This window comes from Electrona antarctica (assembly GCF_951216825.1).
Source record: "Electrona antarctica genome assembly, chromosome: 12".
Lineage (NCBI taxonomy): Eukaryota > Metazoa > Chordata > Actinopteri > Myctophiformes > Myctophidae > Electrona > Electrona antarctica.
The window spans coordinates 45,467,055-45,487,742 of NC_136793.1; the positions used below are offsets into that span (position 1 = coordinate 45,467,055).

Genomic DNA, 20,688 nt, shown 5'->3' on the forward strand with positions numbered 1-20,688 from the left:
AGAGAGAGAGAGAGAGAGAGAGAGAGAGAGAGAGAGAGAGAGAGAGAGATTTAATCAGCCCTTATCAACAGCCAGTGTTGTTTTTGGCAGCACATTTCTATTTTAGTTTCTTGAATAGTTTTCATTTAGTTTTAGTTCACATTTTAGTCACCTGGAATGTTTCAGTGTTAGTCCAGTTTTAGTCGACTAAATGTCATAAGATTTTAGTTGATTTAGTCGACTAAAATGTATTCTGGCGGGCCTTTGTGCCATCGTAATGACTGATTTTACACTTGCTGAAAATAGCCGATCTACAAGCTCACAACGCGTTGTGAGCTTGTAGATCTGCTATTTTCAGCATGCAACCAAGTGTAAAATGACTTATACTGGATCTCTTGTCCACTAGTCCCCTTCCTAGCATTTTAGTCTAGTTTTTAGCTGTTGACGAAATTGTCAATACATTTTAGTCTTAGTCATCATAGCTTAGTTTTCATTTAGTTTCCATTTAGTTTTCGTCAGTGAAAAAAGGTAGTCGACGAACATTTCTCGGGAGAACAACAGCGGGAGAACAACGGCGAGCAACACCGTAATCACCCGCAATCGCTGGATGATGTCGCCCAAAAGATGAATTATTTTCATATTTTCGGGCGACGTTCCTCCGCCAACTTTTCGACCATCGCCTGTTATCGCCTGCTATCGCCAGTAGTCGCCGCGTCCCATTGACAAATAATGCACTTCCGGAACATTCGTCTGACTGTCGCCCGCTGCTAAAACGCACTGTAAGGGTCTTTTTGGAATCATTCCCTATGAACTAGTTTGTGATACCTCTCCTACTGTAAAGAACCAGGTTTTTTTTTTTTTGGGCTTTTCTGCCTTTATTGATATAGTATCAACTTCAAGTGAAGATTGACAGGAAAGAGGGAGCGAGAGAAGGGGAGAGACATGCGGCAAAGGTCGTCATGAACATATATATATATATATATATATATATATATATATATATATACTAGAATTTCGCGGGCCTTCGGCCCGCTCATCCCAGAGTTGCGTTGCCCCGCGTTGCGATACAGAAGTCCACAGATCCAGAAGTCCACAGTGACACGCGTTGTATGCAGCTGTTTTGTGTTGCAGCGCGTGCGTGCGCGCGCGCGCGTGTAGTGTTGTTGTTCTTATCCATATATGCGCCTCGGTTCGTCCCGTTTGTTCCACGCCATATTCTGAATTAGCAAAAAGAGGACACATGCGCGCGTGCATGTGGATGTGGACATGCGCGTGCACGTCGTGCATGTGCATGTGTCGTGCGTGGGCGGTTCTGTTAAATTCAGATGTCAAAATAATCTATAGCCTAACAATAAATTGATCAAATATGCTCTATATTAGTTATGTATTTATTTAAAGCAGTGGCTCTCAAAGGTGTGATCCAGGGACCCTCATGGTTCCTTGAGGGGGTTCCAAATGGACCCATTATAGGTCTGTAACTCTGAGAGTGTACAAATGGAACCAAGTGGACCCTACAGGTCTGTAACTCTGAGAGTGTACAAATGGAACCAAATGGACTCTTTTATAACTTTTAACTCTGATACTGTACAAATGGAATCAAATGGGACTGTTATGGGTCCATTTGGTTTTACTCTGAGAGTTATGGGGGTCCTTGAAATTAAAAAGGTTGAGAACCTGTATGCAATGGCTTATGTCTTGTAAAAAGAGAGACCAGCCTATTCTCCAAACCATCATATGTTATGCTTTGCTAGGTTGTACAAAATAATATTGGGTCAGTATAATTTGCAGGAGTCACCGCGCGCACAGCTGCCTTGTGTGTGTTGACATGGGCTTGCAGGACAGAACTTTTATTTGTGACAGACACATAGTTGCTTTGCAGACAATACAAACTGCTTGTCATTGGTCAGTCACAAAGCTAAGTAAACAATGTGAGGAAAAATGTATGGACTGGAAAGCTCTGTCTTTGTCTATCTCTCTCCCTACATGAAGACGTGTGTGCTCTGTATCTCTCTCGCTCTCTTCTCTCTCCTCCCTCTCTGGGGTGTGTGTGTGGGGGGGGGGGGGGGGATTAGTTGCGCTGCCTTCGACAGTGCTATACTTCTCCAGCAGCGGTGCAGAACCGAGAGAGTGACACATTCTTTTGGATGTAAACTGCGCAACTTTTAGCTGTGAAGTTCGGATTGTGTAGTCGCAGCGGTGCTACAAAGTGAATGTTACAACTCGCACGGTGATATTGTAAGTCGCAAATGCGAGTACCTAGTCGCACTGTCGAGCCCTGTGTAGTGTAGTGCCATTGTCGCGGCATCGCGAGGCGATCCAAAATCCCCCCCCACGCGCGCACGCACGCACACACACACACACACACTGTACGTAGCTGTTTGTTGTTGCAGCGCGCGCGTGTGCGTGTAGTGTTGGTGTTGGTATCCATATATGCGCCTGGGTTTGTCCCGCTTGTACCACGCCAGGTGTCGCCGCGGTCGTGTTAGCATTATTGTAAATGTCCAAGTTAGAATCAGAGTGTGCGGTGTGTAGTTCTTCTTCTTCTACTTGGTTTTGGTATGTGTGTGTGTGGGTGGTATGTGTGTGTGTGGGTCACGTGGTGGGCTTTGAGCAAATGGGAGAGGGAATGTAGTGTTGCCAGGTCCGCGTATTGTAAGCGAGTGGTAGTGTGTGTAAGTAGCGTGTTGAATGGCATTTTTTCTGTGCTTGTTTTCATAGACGTGGCAACAAATTAGGCGGGGGTGTCGGTGCTTGTGGCGTGTTTGTGTTTATTATTGATATTGATATTGTTTGAGAGTGTGGACGGGAGCCGGCTTTAGTGGCAGTGCAATGACAACTTTTACGCGGGTGGTGTTGGGTGTGGGCGTGCGGCGCGACATGAGGAGATAGCCGTGGATCGACGCGGAGGGTAAGTCTGTGACGTCTTAGTGTGTTGTTGCAGTGTGTGTTGCTCCTGCTTGGGCTTCGGCACCCAGCGTGTCAGTGACGTAGTAGCTGGTGGCTTTGGGTATTGGGTTGCTTTTTGCGCACATGTTTTCAATTGTATAATAGATATATATATAAGAAAGCTAGATGGCTCACCCGCACTCTGGCCAATGGGTTGCTATGTGGCGGCCATCTTACCGAGGGACAGCATAACATTGTGTCTATGGGCATGTACTTTTTAAATAACCATAATTTTTTCAACCGATTTTCAAACTGTTTGGTTTGTTATAAATGTCAGAGACGTCCGCATACGTATATGCTTTTATACGACGTTCATATAAAAAAACAAAATTAAACAGATAAGCGTCCTGAATCATAGCCACGTTGACAACGTTTGCAATAAACCAACCCGTTTGTAAATCCGTCAAGATTTGAGGGAGTTATGACTATTTTTGTTTGAGCTGCCATTGAACATACTGTACTGTAGCCCCTCAGCAAGATGGCCGCGGGTGAACTACGTCAGAGACTCCGCCTTGAGCCATCTGGCCTTTATACTGTATATGTCTATGGTCATGAACAGGACTCGAACACGTGACGACGCGCTGTCAGGCCAAAGCCTACAGGTATATGTAACATGCGCCTGGACCACTAGGCCAGCGGGTGCGCCAGATGAACCATTATGAAACTAGCCCCCCAAGCCAGAGATCTCTGTTCGCCAAACAAGGAACAGAAACGCGCTGGACATTCCAACATGCCAGACTGAGAGCAGAGCTACAAGAAATCACCAATCACCAACATGTGAAGACTCTTAAAGGGGAATTTCTCCCTAAACCTTTTTTTACAAAAGTAAGTTGATAATTATGTATATTGACCAAAAAATTAAATAAATAAATAAATAAAGATATACAGTAGGGGAGCTGGTCCTGGAGCTGAAGCTGCTCATGGAGGGGTCTAACTCCTATTCAATCGCGCAATTGGTTTTAGTTTTTTGTTCACATCTGTTCTAGATGATGTGACAGCAACACTCCATGCATTGTTGACACTGCACTCTTCCTGGTCTACGTGAGCAGCTCCCGGACCAGCTCACCTATAGCTTTATTTATTTTTTTAATATTTTTTTTGGTCAATATACATAATCATCAACGTACTTTTGTAAAATAAGGTTTAGGGAGAAATTCCCCTTTAAATGATAGGTCGATTTTAGATTTGCGTTTTAGGTTATACGATTTTCAAGTTTCATGTTGTAATCAGCAAAATAATTCAGTGTTTGCTAATCCCATCTCACTTGAACACGGTGAAATAATACGGATTGGCAATTCCGTACTTCCGTACATAGGCTACTAGAAAACTCAAAAACCAAACATATTACACTCACCCAAACACGATGAAATAACACAGATTGAAATCCGTACATAATTACAATTTTGACATTTAGCAGACGGTCTTAAAGGAGAATTCCATACTAAAAGGCTTTCTTACCTTTCTTTGTAGTTGTTACGTCCCCACCAAAGAGGTCCAGGTGTTATTTTGTGCAAAAGCTCCTTATTGGCTATTTCCCCTACCATAAGCCCTAAATGAATTGCATTGAATTGTCTACACAATTAGAGAATGTAGAAGAATTGTTATTATGATCAACTTCAATACAGCATGGACAAAATCTTATCCAACGAAATTTTGGGTCTGAGAGGCTAAATGTCATCAAATGGTGGTTCCGTGGCTCAAATGCGATGAATAAATAATGGGCCTTGATATGAAAAGGGTTGAAAACCACTGGTGTAAAGGCATGGATTTGGGTTTTTGGTTCTTTCTAGTAGTGTACTGTATGTACGGAATTGCCAAGCCGTGTCCTTTCATGGCGTTTGGGTGAGATCGGCGCACGGTTTACCTCTCCTACTGTGGCCGTCCAACTCGGGAACCTTCCTCAGCTTCATCCGGGCGCTGACCAGCTGGCTGCTGTCGAAGAAGCGCGGGACGAAGGGGCCGAGAGGGGACAGGGAGGAGGAGGGAAGGGGCTCCCGTTCCGCCGCCCGCGCCGAGTCCTCTCCCGGGCTGTAGGAGCTGGGGGTGAGCGAGGAGAATGACGCCTCCTCTCTGGTGGGAGGAGGAGGAGGAGGAGGGGGGAGCGGCGGTGGGGGCGGGCGGGACACGGGAGAACCCAGGAGGGAGGGCAGGGAACACGGCGAACAGGACGACTCGGCGTGGGGGGCAGCAGAGACGTCCAGGGCGGCCGGTGGCGGCGGGCCGTAGCGCTGTGCTACGACGACGACCCTGGGCTGGGTGGTGCAGAGGGCGGGGGGCGACGGGCCGCAGGGCTCCGTCTGCACGCTGGCGCTCTGGTGGCACACCGTGCAGGGGGGCGAGTCTTTGTCCCTGCTGCTGCTGTCCCCCCGCCGCCGCCCCCCGGCCCACCCCGTCGTCTCCCCCCCCTCCCCGCTCCTCCTCCTCCCCCCCTCGCGGTTTCTCTCTCTCTCTCTCCGTCGGGCGTGGGGGGCGACGCGCAGACGCGCCGACTTCAGGATCACTTGGCCCGGGTTGTGCTGTGAGGGCGGAAAGGACAAACCGTGGGTTAAAGAGAGCACCGCAATGAAGCAATATTACAACTCGAGGTTGTTCTGCACGCCTGCGATGCTGCAGGTATCGCCTGCAGCATCGCAGGCGTGCAATAATCACGGTAAAGAATACCCTTGAGTGTACCGTAATATTGCAATTATACAACAGTTACCCTTAAAACTAAGATATTCTCTAAAAATATATATATTTTTTAATGACAGATGAAGCCACTACGACCACAAGTGTCCCAAGATACACACACTAGCCTATAGCAACACATTCGGCTGCGCTCTGGGAGAACAGAGCAGCTGATTTCTTTGTTTTGATTAGGTGTTCCTATACTGTCGTTTAAGCGCGGCTATAGAAGGCTGTTTCAACCAAACAGATTGCTTCCTCAAAATTACCTGTTGTATAATGTTAAATTACGGTGCTCTATATATTTTTTAGTAAATTACTCATTTATACGCATCCTAGCTGGGTCACGTTTACCCCCTCATAAAGTGTGTAGTCTGTCCAGAGTCCTCTGTCTCTAATATAATACCTGTTTGAACGTGCGTAGCCTGTCCAGAGTCCTCTGTCTCTCCTCACTCACTCTGCTGTTCTTCTTCTCCTCATCCTCCTCTTCCTCCCCCATCTGGTGAGGAAGGACGTTCGACAAGGAGAGAGAGAGAGAGAGAGAGAGAGAGAGAGAGAGAGAGAGAGAGAGAGAGAGAGAGCGAGACGTTAACTCGACATGGTGCGGGAGGAAAAGCAAGGACGAGTCAATCACATCACATGCAGCAACATTACATTCCATACACCGCACAGCAAGCCGTGTATACCTGCTGCTGCGAGGCATGCTGGGAAGTGGAGTCCTTCTGGCTGGCTTGACGTTCCAGCTGCTTGTCCGTGTTGTTGTACACACATATCTCCTGAAGAGGGAGAGGAATGGATGGAAGACATGATGGCAACTCTACGATAAAAATGTGTGATCCTTTTTTAGGGTATATATACTTAGAGGTAGAGCTTTACCAGGCCTGCACTTTCCCACCACACATATTGTACCAGCCATTCAGTTTTATTCATAATGGGATATATGGGAAGCAATAATGTCATGCACATTTGCCCAGTGCATAGCCTACTGCAGGCCTGGTTGACTAGATTTAGAAGACATTTTGAAGGTTTTGCTTCTGAAATGATCCATTATTTATACGGAGAAATCCCCGTCATTTAACATGCAATGGGTGAGAAGGACAGCTTGACCTGTCTCTTCGCTGCTAACGTGCCTATTGGACAAGGACGGGTTGGGGAGGGACTTAAGCGAAGGGCTAATTATGTTGAGTGGTGACTGGTGAGTGAGTGAATGAATCCAGACCCGCTTGCTCTTCAGATAGGAGCGCTTGGCGGTGATGCGCCCCCTCCTGGCCTCCAGGTGCCTCACGCTCTGCTGCAGCCTCCTGAGTTCCTCTCTCTCTGCCACGTCCTCCTCCCTGACCACGATGGCTTCTGGACTCTCATAGGTGTCGTAATACACCACCTCGTCTCGGAGCTCTGCGCACGCACGCAAATACACACACGCACGCACACATTTGAAATGTTTATCTATGTCCACATAAACAGAAGTACAAGGAATGCCTGCCTTGTACAAAGGACAAAAACACTGCCAGTGCAGTCAGACAATAGCAGAACAGCCAGTTGCAGTGCATAGATACAAAAATACATTGTTACCTTATTACAGTATAGTTGAGTTAAAGGAAACAACGCCTCCTCCAAATCAAGCGGCTTCCTATAAGATGATGCTGAACAGTACCTTGATGCTAATATCTGATACTGAACAGTACCTTAACCCATTTTGACCTGAGATCAGATTCTAAAAATGTCTTCTACATCCTGACAGTTTTCTATGTTTCTATGTCGTTCTTTGATTTTTCAAAAATAGCAGACCTACAAGCTCGGTGGCGCACTATGAGCTTGTAGATCTGCTATTTTTCAATAGCTAAAGCATAACTTAATGCTAGCACCAAAAGGGGTTCCCGCCCAAAATGGGTTAAAGGTGATATAGACAAGTTTTCAGCCAAAATTTAAAATATAAATGTATTTCTTTGGCCTTTTTTCCCTCTATCTTTCCCTATATTATGCTGCTGAGGTGTTCTCAGCACACTCTCCCTCTGGCGCCCTCTGGCTGAAGGGACTGTTTATATCCACTAGAGCAGGGGTTCTCAACGTTTTTGGCCGGGGACCCCCGTAAATGCTTTGGCAATGTCTCGGGACCCCCGCCCCGCCCCCTCCCGACCCCCAATATAAATTGACTGCTACAATAACCTTAAACCATTTTGGGCGGGAACCCCTTTTGGTGTTTTAAGCATTGTTATAATTTAGCTATTGAAAAATAGCAGATCTACAAGCTCATAGCGCGCCACCGAGTGGCGCGCTACGAGCTTGTAGGTCTGCTATTTTTGAAAAATCATGAAAATATATATATATATATATATTTTTTTTTTTGGAAAATAATTTGGGGACCCCCTAAAATAATTTGGCGACCCCCCGAGGGGTCGCGACCCACGGGTTGAGAACCCCTGCACTAGAGTAGGGGTGTAATGATATATTTTAACAGCGATACGATATGTATCACGATACATGGTTGATATTGGTTCATTATGGCGATACGATACGATTCAATGATTTGAAATCGATACAGTAACAATTCAAAATACATTGACATTATTTTAAACTAAGCAACCCCTATTTTTCTTTTTTCTTCAAAACATTGCTAAATAGGCTACCACGCACAAAAGTATAGTATTGATGCAATCAATTATTTGCATAGCAAACCGATTCGATACAGATTATTTGCATTGCAAAACGATACGATACGATACATAGTCAATGTTGCTGTTTTCATTTCTATATACTTCGATTCTTGAAATGAAAAGCGTTTTTTCGATGCAGTTACTATATCGTTACACTAGAGTTTACTGTTCAGGACGTCGGGGGGGGATTTAAACTTTTAGCCAATTGCAGCGCGAGGCTGTGGCGGTGTGTTCAACTCAGCAGTATTATAATGAAAACGAGCTGCGATTGCGATGTATAATATTATCCCCATATCTTAGTTTCACCAACAGTGTTCATGTGAAATAGTATGTTTATGATTTAATATGTAGGCCTATTGAAATTATGAGAGTTGCTATGTATAGCGCTGTGCGCATGGTCTGGGTGGTGTGAAAACACCAGCAGCCAGCACCCCTAAGAACTCGGAGGATCCTAGAAGTCACAGAACGTCGGACCCCCCATAAAATCTCCTCGTTACATCAATATCGTTCATGTGGAGTGGGTTGTATACGGCTTATTTGTTGACATGGTGGAAGTGGAAGTGAGTAATAGTATCATGTCACGGTTTGTCACCACCGCGGCGACCACGACTGCCTGCCGGCTTGAAGCATGCATTTAACCCGTGCTCGCCAACGGTGACAGCCGTCGCGGATCATCATAGCGATTTTCTGTACCAGACAGTCATCTGTCTGGTACACATACAGTACCAGTCATCTGTCTGGTACACATACAGTACCAGTCATCTGTCTGTCTGGTACACATACAGTACCAGTCATCTGTCTGGTACACATACAGTACCAGTCATCTGTCTGGTACACATACAGTACCAGTCATCTGTCTGTCTGGTACACATACAGTACCAGTCATCTGTCTGTCTGGTACACATACAGTAACAGTCATCTGTCTGTCTGGTACACATACAGTACCAGTCATCTGTCTGTCTGGTACACATACAGTACCAGTCATCTGTCTGTCTGGTACACATACAGTACCAGTCATCTGTCTGTCTGGTACACATACAGTACCAGTCATCTGTCTGGTACACATACAGTACCAGCCATCTGTCTGTCTGGTACACATACAGTACCAGTCATCTGTCTGTCTGGTACACATACAGTACCAGTCATCTGTCTGTCTGGTACACATACAGTACCAGTCATCTGTCTGCGTACACATACAGTACCAGTCATCTGTCTGTCTGGTACACATACAGTACCAGTCATCTGTCTGTCTGCGTACACATACAGTACCAGTCATCTGTCTGTCTGCGTACACATACAGTACCAGTCATCTGTCTGCGTGCACATACAGTACCAGTCATCTGTCTGCGTACACATACAGTACCAGTCATCTGTCTGCGTACACATACAGTACCAGTCATCTGTCTGCGTGCACATACAGTACCAGTCATCTGTCTGGTGCACATACAGTACCAGTCATCTGTCTGCGTGCACATACAGTACCAGTCATCTGTCTGGTACACATACAGTACCAGTCAGCTGTCTGGTACACATACAGTACCAGTCAGCTGTCTGCGTATATGCTGTCCAGCTGCGTACATACCGGTCATCTGTCTGCGTATGCTGTCCAGCTGCGCAGTCAGCAGAAGTTCTTCACACTGCAGTATCTCAGCCTGGATGTCGTAGAGGCGCAGCTGCAGCTCGTAGTACTGCGCCTCCATGTGGTCGAGGCGCGCCATGGCACCCTCGCCGCTGCACAGACTCTGCATCTGAGACAGGACAGGACAGCAGGTCACTAGGATGTACCCATGTGGACATTTTGGGCGGGAACCCCTTTTGGTGTTAGCATTATGTTATGCTTTAGCTTCAAAAATAGCAGATCTACAAGCTCATAGCGCACCACCGAGTGGCGCGCTACAAGCTTGTAGGTCTGCTATTTTTGAAAAATCAAAGAACGACTGACATAGAAACATAGCTTTTTCAGAAAACTGTCAGGATGTAGAAGACATTTTTAGAATCTGATCTCAGGTCAAAATGGGTTAAATCTAGCTTTGACTCAGAGCTAGGGCACTAACGAGTTAAGATTTTCCCCAGTTGACTAGTCTGAGAGTAAAGTCGAAGTTGAGTCAATGCATCGTTTAATGACGGGGGACGGGGACGGGGGGACGGGGGGGGGGGGGGTAGGCGGGGAATCCCCGGGAAGACTTTAACGGGCCGTGGCTAAACAACATGGCACAGTAGAGACCTGCGGATGAGCTTTTTTTGTCACCCGCATATTAATAATCCGCCCGTTATTCAACCGCATTAATTAAATATTCCAATTTATAAATCCACAACCAACCGCCATCCGTTCTCTGATTTAGGGGCAGCGGTGGCCTAAGGGTTAGAGGAGCACCCTTGTTGCCGAAAGGTTGCCCGGTTCGATTCCCAGGACGGGAAGGAAAAATCTGCGTCGGGAAGTGATTGGTCAACACTCACCCAACACCGCTGAAGTGCCCTTGAGCAAGGCACCGAACCCCCAACTGCTCCAGTGGAGCTGCTTAGTGGCCAACAGTATAAGACTGTGGTTGTACTGGTCAGCTCCCAGGTTTTAATTTGTGTCTGTCTGTGTGTCTCTATGTGCAGGGCGTTGCTGAAAATGAGCACTTGTGCTCAGCTACTACCCTGGGTAAATAATGGATAAAACAAAAAAAAGTGTAATGCTTTATCAGTGTGTCGTCCTACAGTAACAGTCTTTGTATTGAGCTTTCATGTGAAATGTACCCATTCTGCAAACTGTTAATAAATACTTCAATCAATCAATTCATTACTTGATTAAGCTTGTAGATCGGCTATACAATGGGCGCGTTCGGAAATACCGCACCGGAGCGCACTCGCCTATCAGTTTCCATTGCACAGTGCGCTCAGTGCCCCCTATATATCAGGGGTTCTCAACCTTTTTGGCCGGGGACCCCCGGAAATGCTTTGGCAATGTCTCGGGACCCCCGCCCCGCCCCCTCCCGACCCCCAATATAAATTGACTGCTACAATAACCTTAAACCATTTTGGGCGGGAACCCCTTTTGGTGTTTTAAGCATTGTTATAATTTAGCTATTGAAAAATAGCAGATCTACAAGCTCATAGCGCGCCACCGAGTGGCGCGCTACGAGCTTGTAGGTCTGCTATTTTTGAAAAATCGTGAAAAAAAAACTAAAAAAAAAAAAACATTTTTTTTTTTTTTTAATAATTTGGGGACCCCCTAAAATAATTTGGCGACCCCCCGAGGGGTCGCGACCCACGGGTTGAGAACCCCTGCCCTATATATCACTCACCACTCTCGAGAGTCACCAATGTTATGTAGTGGTTATTGTATTTCCATGGTAACAAGCCGTCCACGTTCTGGCGTTCACGTTCTCATGTCGTAACGTATTTTCATGCGGCATATATCCAGACGTCGTCGGCAGGGTTAAGAACTTAAATCCCATGATGTCTCTCGCCAAACTTATATTCCTCTCTTCTTTTTTTATTTAGTTTTAACTTTCTCTCACTCACTATAGCTGCCTGTAGCCTGTACCATAGAGTATTAAAAGTCTAGAGACTGAACCGGAGCGACAGCCCCCCCCCCCCCCCCCCCCCCCCCGCTATTAATTTCAGTGGAAGTTGCTCAGTGGCGTTTTGAAGCACCCGGAAGAACCGCCTACTTCCGCATTTTTTTGATTTGGACACCAACATTTGGTGTCCAAAATTCGGAAGTGCAAACGAGCGTTCAATGTTAAAGCCCAGCTGCACAGGGTTTCCTCGTCATAACTCCACGGGTCCACCTGCAGTCCCCGCTCTTACCACTAGGGCCGGAGCGCCTCAACGTTGGAGAGCCTCACTGGGGCCTTGGCCTGTACCCACTGTGTTATTGTTTTGGGTCCTTCCCAATGCAACGTGTATAGGCGGCTAATTTGTGCCAGATGGAAAAAACTAAACAAAACTACTAACGCACGCACGCCGAGATTTTGTGTTTTAAAAGCTATAATAAGAACGAAGTGCCCAGTTTGGGACATATGAATAAACTTGATCTTGATAAGCCTATAGATAGATGCCATTAATTTATTTCCGGCATTATTTCACCCGCGGCTTATCCAATATTAACTTATAATATGTTTTAATGACCCATATCCACCCTAAAAATCCGCCACCCGCTGGTCACTATAGCGCACACAGTGGCCTCTCCAATATGGCACAGAATCCCATATAAGACATGGCTAGGCTACACACAGTGTATGTATCTATGGCAAGGCGCTGATTATCAAAACATAAAAATATAATAGTAAACACTAAACAGTGCAGGCACACACGCACACTGGCACAGAGACCAGAAAAGAGAACACAACAGAACAGCGCAGCACTGCGGCCCGCCGGCCAGCCATATACAGAATATAATATAATACGACCGTAAGACAATAGAAGACAAAGTATAATATTAACATTAGCAGCCAGCAGCCAGCAGCAGGCACATCATCAGAACACAATAATAGTAATTGCTATTACCTTCGACGTTCAGGTTGTTTTCCTTCTCCTCCCCGACAACAACTCGCCAACGTCCTCAATAATCAACGCTACAAATTGTCTGCATGCCAGTAAATAAACAACAACCACACTGACAACTGACAGGAGAGATTCACGCGCCCCACGCGTAAAACTAAACCAGAAAGGGGACAGCATCACTGCGTCAGCATGGACGGTATTGTCTGGGGAATGGGGAAAAAAGTTTGCGCTTCTGTTCTGACTTCTGGCACAGTGCAGCGGCGCAGCGCGCTGAGCGCAGCCAGTTAATCAGTGGGACACCGAGCAGCTGAGAGTAGAGAACGGAACTTCAAAGCCACACTCACAGGTGCCAATACGTTGTCAATTAATGGCTGAACTCCGATGCAGTTAGAAAGGGAAAATAATCACTTCTGAAGTTCTGTCCGTGACTATAACCAATCCTACAGTTTGGATTCTGAACACACGTCACACGCACACAAAGAGCGGAAATAATGATAATTCTTTTTTTTTACTCTCGACTTCTCCCAATTTGAATCGACTTGTGTCAATGAAGTCGATGCGTCGATGCATGGATTTATTAATGAATGCCCTACTCAGAGCTAGCCTTGGATCAAATGATCGATTTTGACAATTTTATATCAAAAAGTAAAAGTCTGACTTGATGAAATACATCCGAGATGAATACCGCGGTGACGAAAACCCCATACCGCCCCAGCCCTGTGTGTGTGTGTGTGTGTGTGTGTGTGTGTGCAGTGGTGGAAACTAACTAAGTACTTTTACTTAAGTACTGTACTTAAGTAGAATTTTGAGATATTTGTACTTTACTTGAGTATTTCCAATTTCCAGTACTTTTACTTCTACTCCACTACATCTCAGAGACAAAATTTGTACTCCACTACAATTATTTGAAAACTTTAGTTACTAGTTACATTGGAGATTTTTTCGGCCATTTGAAAATAGCCGATCTACAAGCTCACAATGCGTCGCAACGCGTTTTGAACTTGTGAAATGGCACATTCTGCACAATGAGTACTTTTAACTTTTTGATGCCGATACTTTTGTACTTTTACTCAAGTACATTTTCAATTCCGTACTTTTACTTGTAACGGAGTATAGTTCTAAATTGCAGTATTGGTACTTTTACTTAAGTAAAACAATTGAGTACTTTTTCCACCACTGTGTGTGTGTGTGTGTGTGTGTGTGTGTGTGTGTGTGTGTGTGCTGTACCTGCTCCCTCAGTGCATGTTTCCTCTGCTCCAGGCTCAGCTCCCTGGCTCTCTGCAGCTGCAGCGTTTCCTTGGCGACGGCGTAACGCAGACGCTCCATGCGCTGCACGGCTGCAGACCACGCAGACCTGCCCAGTCTGCGCTGGTCTACACGCATACGCTCGTACACGGCTGCACGCACACGCGCACACGCACACGCACACGCACACACACACACACAGATGATCAGACTTTCCCAGTCTGCGTTGGTCTACCTTCATACACTCCTAGGAGTCCTACACACATACAGTTGGGTGCCACCGATATTGTCCCTTATCATTTGACCCATTTAGGCCTGACCTCAACATTTTAAAAAATCCTTCTAAATCCTCCAGTTTTCTGAAATAAATATTTTCACGATTTTTCAAAAATAGCAGACCTACAAGCTCGTAGCGCGCCACTCGGTGGCGCGCTATGAGCTTGTAGATCTGCTATTTTCCAATAGCTAAATTATAACATAATGTTTAAAACACCAAAAGGGGTTCCCGCCCAAAATGGGTTAACTGTCCTTTTGCGCAGATCACGCAAACCTCAGCAAAAAGAAAAGGACAATATCGATGGCCTCCAACTGTACACAGACGCACGCACACGCACAGTCGCACACGCATGCACAAAGACGCACACACATACACGACCGCACACACACAGTCACATGCGCTTATCTTATCATTTCTCCACGGACAACAAACGCAGCTTTTCATGAGGCCCTATAGCCGCACCAATGCAACTATAGTCGCATCTCCTTGCCACAAAACAGTTTTAAGGACATGTCACTCCTTGCAACTGCCATTGGGGATAATAGTTGCAAGGTTGGTTGCAACTTGCAAGGAGTTGCATGACGAATCATGGTTTTGACGTTAGAGATGTCATGTTTTGGCTAAGCAGTAAGACACTAGTTCACACAGACGCGACACCAAGCACTGTATTGTAGGCCAGCACCGTAGAGTGACTAATATAAATAATAATAATAAACTTTATTTATATAGCACCTTTCATATGCAGCTCAATGTGCTTCACAGGGCAGAACACAAAAATAGAATACAGTAAAACACGACCAAGTAGTTAAAATGATAGAACAATGGCAAAGAACAAAATAAAAGTGTGAAAACATAGAAGAAAATAAAACACAACATGCAGCAAATCAGTCAGGACAGAGTAGGAACGCAGATATTAAAACTCAACTAAAAGCAAGAGTGAAGAGGTGAGTCTTGAGTTGAGATTTAAAAATGTCTACAGAGGGTGCGTGTCTGAGCTGGAATGGTACTTTATTCCAGGCGAGAAAGGAATGATCAATACGTTGTCCTTGTTTTTCACATCTCACATCAGCGCACAGATCAATATCCTGCTGCAATATAGTGCTGCTAAAACAGTATGAATTCAGTGGCGTGCACAGACATTTAGAGGGGCAGGTGCTCAAGTTAAAAAAGGGCACCTTGTGCAGCGCGTGGAACCGGCCAGTTGCCTTAATCCATTTTGGGCGGGAACCCCTTTTGGTGTTAGCATTATGTTATGCTTTAGCTATTGAAAAATAGCAGATCTACAAGCTCATAGCGCGCCACCGAGTGGCGCGCTACGAGCTTGTAGGTCTGCTATTTTTGAAAAATCAAAAAAAAAAAGAAGAAAAAAAATGTTTTTTTTTTGTTTTTTTTTCAAAAGGGCACATTGCCAAAAGGGCAGGGGGTGCTCTAGCACCCCCTAGTGTCTATCTGTGCACGCCACTGTATGAATTAATACTAGAACGCGCGCCTCATAACATCTCGGTCGTACAGCCGGCGGAACCACTCAGCCTGGCGTTCCTAACGCATAGCCTCAGTAAGCTATGCCTAAACGGTTGAACCTGACCCTATTCCTAACCTTAAAGGACCACTTCACCACTTTTCAACATCTCTTCATATAATTGGTCCTCACTAATGTTCATGATAAAACACCACCATTTTTTCCTACTCAGTCTGTGTCTCATAGGAGGGCTTTGGGCAGTTCGGACACCCGTCCACCAGATTAGGCAGATTTTTTGTTTAACAAGATTTGTTTTAAAATATATTTTAGATTTGTATTATCGTGAGAACGATGGCTTCAACATTTGCATTGCAACTTTTCAGGAAAAGAAAGCCTGCCGTTTCTATTAGCTTGGATTCACCATCGATGATGTCACTGGTGGACGGGTTTCTGAACTGCCCACAGCCTTCCTATGAGACACAGACTGAGTAGGAAAAAATGGTGGTATTTCATCATGAACATTAGTGAGGACCAATTATAGGAAGAGAAGTTGAAAAGTGGTGAAGTGGTCCTTTAACCCCAGTAAAATGTTAGTATGCCTAACCCTAAACGTATTCTCAGTAAAACAAGAACCGAAACATTCTGAACAGACATTTGTTTTTTAACAACACACACAGTGGCAACACCAGTGTTGTTTTCGTCGACTAATACTACGGCGAAAAATGTTCGTCGACTACCTTTTTTCAAAAACTACATAAAAACTAAAGAAAACTAAGCCATGATGACTAAAACTAAGACTAAATATACTGTGGATTTTGTCGACAAATAAAAACTAGACTAAAATATTAGGAATGGACTAGTAGACAAGAGATCCAGTATAATTCATTTTACCCGTGGTTGCATGCTGAAAAGAGCAGATCTACAAGCTCACTACAAGCAGATCAGCTTTTTTCAGCAAGCGTAAAAACAGTCATTACGTGATTGCGATGGCATCAAGGCCCGCCAAAATACATTTTAGTCGACTAAATCAACTGTAGATTTAGTCGACTAAAATCTTATGACATTTAGTCGACTAAAACTAGACTAACACTAAAACATTCCGGGTGACTAAAATGTGACTGAAACTAAATGAAAACTATTCCAAGAGACTATGACTAAAACTAAAATAGAAATTTGCTGCCAAAAACAACACAGTGACAACACCACACAGTACCTTTCTGAGCCTTGGCCGTGATCTCAAAGTATTGAACGGTGAACTCCTGGATGTTTAGCACCGCCTCCTGGGCCTTCTTCTGCCAATCAGAATCCTCCTTCTTCAGAGACTCTATCCGCCTGGGGCCCAGGTGGTCGTTGTCCATGGAGATCTGGTGAAGACAATTTACAATTTACAATTTAGGCATTTAGCAGACGCTCTTAATCCAGAGCGACTTACATTAAGCAAGAACAAAAAGCATGGGAATACATCACATAAAAATGCATTTATCGCGAAACATGCGTAAGCTAAGAACGTAACTAGACAGACAGACAGACGGTGGAACGATGGGAGGTTGAGGACATGTTGAGACCGGGCACATTCTACAAAATGTCTTCTATACATAATGACCGCTTTCTGAACATAAAACTTTTTATGTGTCAGTGGTTCTCAAACTATTTCATGTCAAGGACCCCCAAAATTGTATATATAATTGGCAGCCGACCCCCATCTCTCTAGGTCGTCCTCAGACGAGTCTTCCATCGTCGCTTCCAGTCATCCCGGTTCTCCATACATCCGACCATCTCGTTGGTGCTTTGCGCTCCTGCATCTTTCTTGAGTACGTCCGCATATGTTAGTATGGGACGTCCTCGTGACCGGTGCTCATGTGTTGGTTCCCACAGCACCAGTCTGCTGGCTGGCAGCTCTTGGTGTCTTTGGCAGTGTCCTGCGAGTCTCATTCTCCTGGCTGCTATTTTGTCACTCACCCTGAATATTCCGGCATACAGATTCTCGTTCCATCCGAAAATACTTAGTTCCAGGGACCCCCCCCCCCCCCACCCCCAGAAGCAAAGATATGAGTTAAAAACATTTGCTGTGAAATAATATATATGCAAAGACATGTTTTCACTATATATATTTTGTATTGGTTTTATTATTTTTGTTTTGCTGTCTATCACCTACTTCCTATCTGTGCACTTTCACTAAATGTACAGCATATATATACCTATATCAATATTGATTGATTGATTGATGGATGAAGCTTTGCAGAGCAGCTACTGCTGTATAGAGCGCTGGGTCGCGCACAGACAGTATAAGGCCTATAGGGGGCACTAAGCACTCACAGATGAAGGCTGTGATCTTCCTCGTGCAGAGCCAACTGGTCCAGGGGTCATCTGGGGTCATCTGGCTTGGCTGACCCCTGGATAGTGGTGGGCAATAGAGCGTTGCAGTTTCATGACGACATTTTAAAAAAAAAATTAAAGAAGAAAAATAGGGCAGGGTACAACAGTTATTTTTGTTGTTTCTCTTCTTTGTTTTTTTGTATATATTTTTTTGGCCCAAAATATTGTGTTTATGATTATTGTCACGATCCGAGTTGCCTTTGTTCGAGGCTTACAGATCTTTAAATAAATACTTTTTGAAATGTCTATGGGGAAAAATGCATGGGGAATTATTTCCTGCATGGGCCTGTCGTCGTCATCAAAGGGGGCGGGACTGCGACAAGGGTCAGGGGTCAGCCAAGCCAGATGACCCCAGGACCAGTTGGCTCACGAGGAAGATCACAGCCTTCATCTGTGACGCTCTATAGTCTCATTGTTTATGCCACGGACATACAAATGAATAATATGACCACCAATATGACCTTCCAATGGCGGAAGAAGTAATCAAATAAAAAAAAAATCAAGATTATAACAAAAAACATTGCATGGATGCACCTGGGACGTATCCTGTGATGCGTGATCACAGGATACATGCGTGATCCTGTGAAGGGATACATCCAGTGATGTATCCCTTAAGGTCATCGGGCTTTCGGGTCTTTCGAACATCATACCGCTCACTCAGGCGACCCAGCCGGGGTGATCAAGTCCCGACTTACGTCGCAGTAGCTACCCTCGATCAGTCCCATTAGGGAAAGACCAGGGACACACAATCCGTTGGAACTACTCCAGAACTATACTCTGCCAGGGATGGGAGGTACGCTTCTGGTGCATGGAAGGACTAGGCTCTGTGGGTTGACTCCTGTCCGGGCCCCTTCTACTTCTCACCAGGTCCACTCATGCTCTCACCAGGCCCAGGACTTTATAAATGTATAAACATCTTTTGAAAATAGCAGATCTACAAGCTCACAATTCGTCGCGATGCAACACATTGTGAGCTTGTAGATCTGCTCTTTTCAAAGGGCCGAATTGTATACGTAATACGATGGTTAATGTACGTTTTGCAATAATAATCAAAATCTACAAAGTAACTAGTAACTACATTTCCGTCTCTGAGATGTAGTGGAGTAGAAGTAAAAGTTTTTGGAAATTGGAAATACTCAAGTAAAGTGCAAATACCGCGAGACATGGCCAAAGGATTTCCGGGGGTCCCCAACCAAAAAAAGGTTGACAACAGTGTTGATTTCGTCGACTAAAACTAAGACGAAAAATGTTCGTCGACTACCTTTTTTCACTGAGGAAAACTAAATGGAAACTAAATGAAAGCTAAGCTATGATGACTAAAACTAAGACTAAATATATTAACAATTTTGTCAACAAATAAAAACTAGACTAAAATGTTAGGAAGGGACTAGTGGACAAGAGATCCAGTATAAGTCATTTTACATTTGGTTGCATGCTGAAATTCACGACGAATTGTGAGCTTATAGATCGGCTATTTTCAGTGTAAAAACAGTCATTACGACGGCATCAAGGCCCAACAAAACACATTTTAGTCGACTAAATAAACTGTAGATTTAGTCGACTAAAATCTTACTGTATATTTAGTCGACTAAAACTAGACTAACACTAAAACATTCCGGGTGACTAAAATGTGACTAAAACAAAATTAAAACTATTCAAGAGACTACGACTAAAACTAAAATCAAAGTGTGCCATGCATACATAGTGTCGTAGTAAATCAGTGTCATACATATTCTGAAGAAAACCTGGAGACTTGGCATTCAGTAAGTGTGCGTTATGATCAAAATATAAGAACATTATAATGATGTGTAAAAACAAAATCCAAAATATGCCACGGACCAGGCCAAGTCATGTCTTGTAAACACACACACACGCACGCACGCACGCACGCACGCACGCACACACACACAATTTATTAGAATGCCAAGCCACAACAAGTTGTCCCAAGACTAGGGTGCAGGATTAGAAAATTATGACCGATATCCGATCTCCGATTATTTGCAGGGTCATATCTGCCGATACCGATTCTGACCGATTCCGATGTTATACAGAGGACCACAATGGAAACAAGCCTAGGCCCTAGGGGGGCTTATTGTAGCCTGGCTTGGCCAGCCTCATAGCGGGGATTCACTGAAGATTCTTCCCCGTGGAGGAAACATCAGTGAACCCTCGCTATGAGTCTGGCCGCGCCAGGCTAGGCTTATTGGCCCAAAGCCTGTTAATAAAGTATTCAATCATTCAATAAATACTATTTATTGAATGATTGAATACTTTATTAACATTTATTAAATAGCCATACTTTTATCTGATCTACAAGCTCATAGCGCGAGTGCCGCGCTATGAGCTTGTAGATCTGCTATTTGTTTTTAAATCTTGAAAATGTGGCGCAAATATTGAATATAATAAGTGAACGTTTTTAACTCAAATCTTTGCTTCTGGGGGGGTCCCTGGAACAACATGTTTTCAGATGGGGTCGGCGGCCAATTACATATAATTTTTGAGGTCCTTGACATGAAATTGTTTGAGCACCGTACTGACATAGAAACAGGCTTTTCAGAAAACTCACGATTTAGAAGACATTTGTAGAATCTGGT

At 44.7% G+C, this 20,688-nt stretch overlaps 1 protein-coding gene across 1 annotated transcript in view; it reads right to left on the reverse strand.

Annotated features, from left to right (window-relative positions):
• Positions 1-20,688, reverse strand: part of LOC306933567 (junction-mediating and -regulatory protein-like) — a gene marked incomplete at its 3' end in the record, with an annotated part of 67,298 nt that overhangs the window by 3,269 nt on the left and 43,341 nt on the right. Inside the window, exons 4-10 of the mRNA XM_079515827.1 lie at positions 16,932-17,082; positions 13,965-14,134; positions 9,826-9,991; positions 6,809-6,984; positions 6,276-6,365; positions 5,996-6,088; positions 4,790-5,441 (exon numbers count right to left, since the gene is read on the reverse strand). Coding sequence (XP_079371953.1) covers positions 4,790-5,441; positions 5,996-6,088; positions 6,276-6,365; positions 6,809-6,984; positions 9,826-9,991; positions 13,965-14,134; positions 16,932-17,082 — 1,498 coding nt within the window. The remainder of the gene's footprint in view (positions 1-4,789; positions 5,442-5,995; positions 6,089-6,275; positions 6,366-6,808; positions 6,985-9,825; positions 9,992-13,964; positions 14,135-16,931; positions 17,083-20,688) is intronic.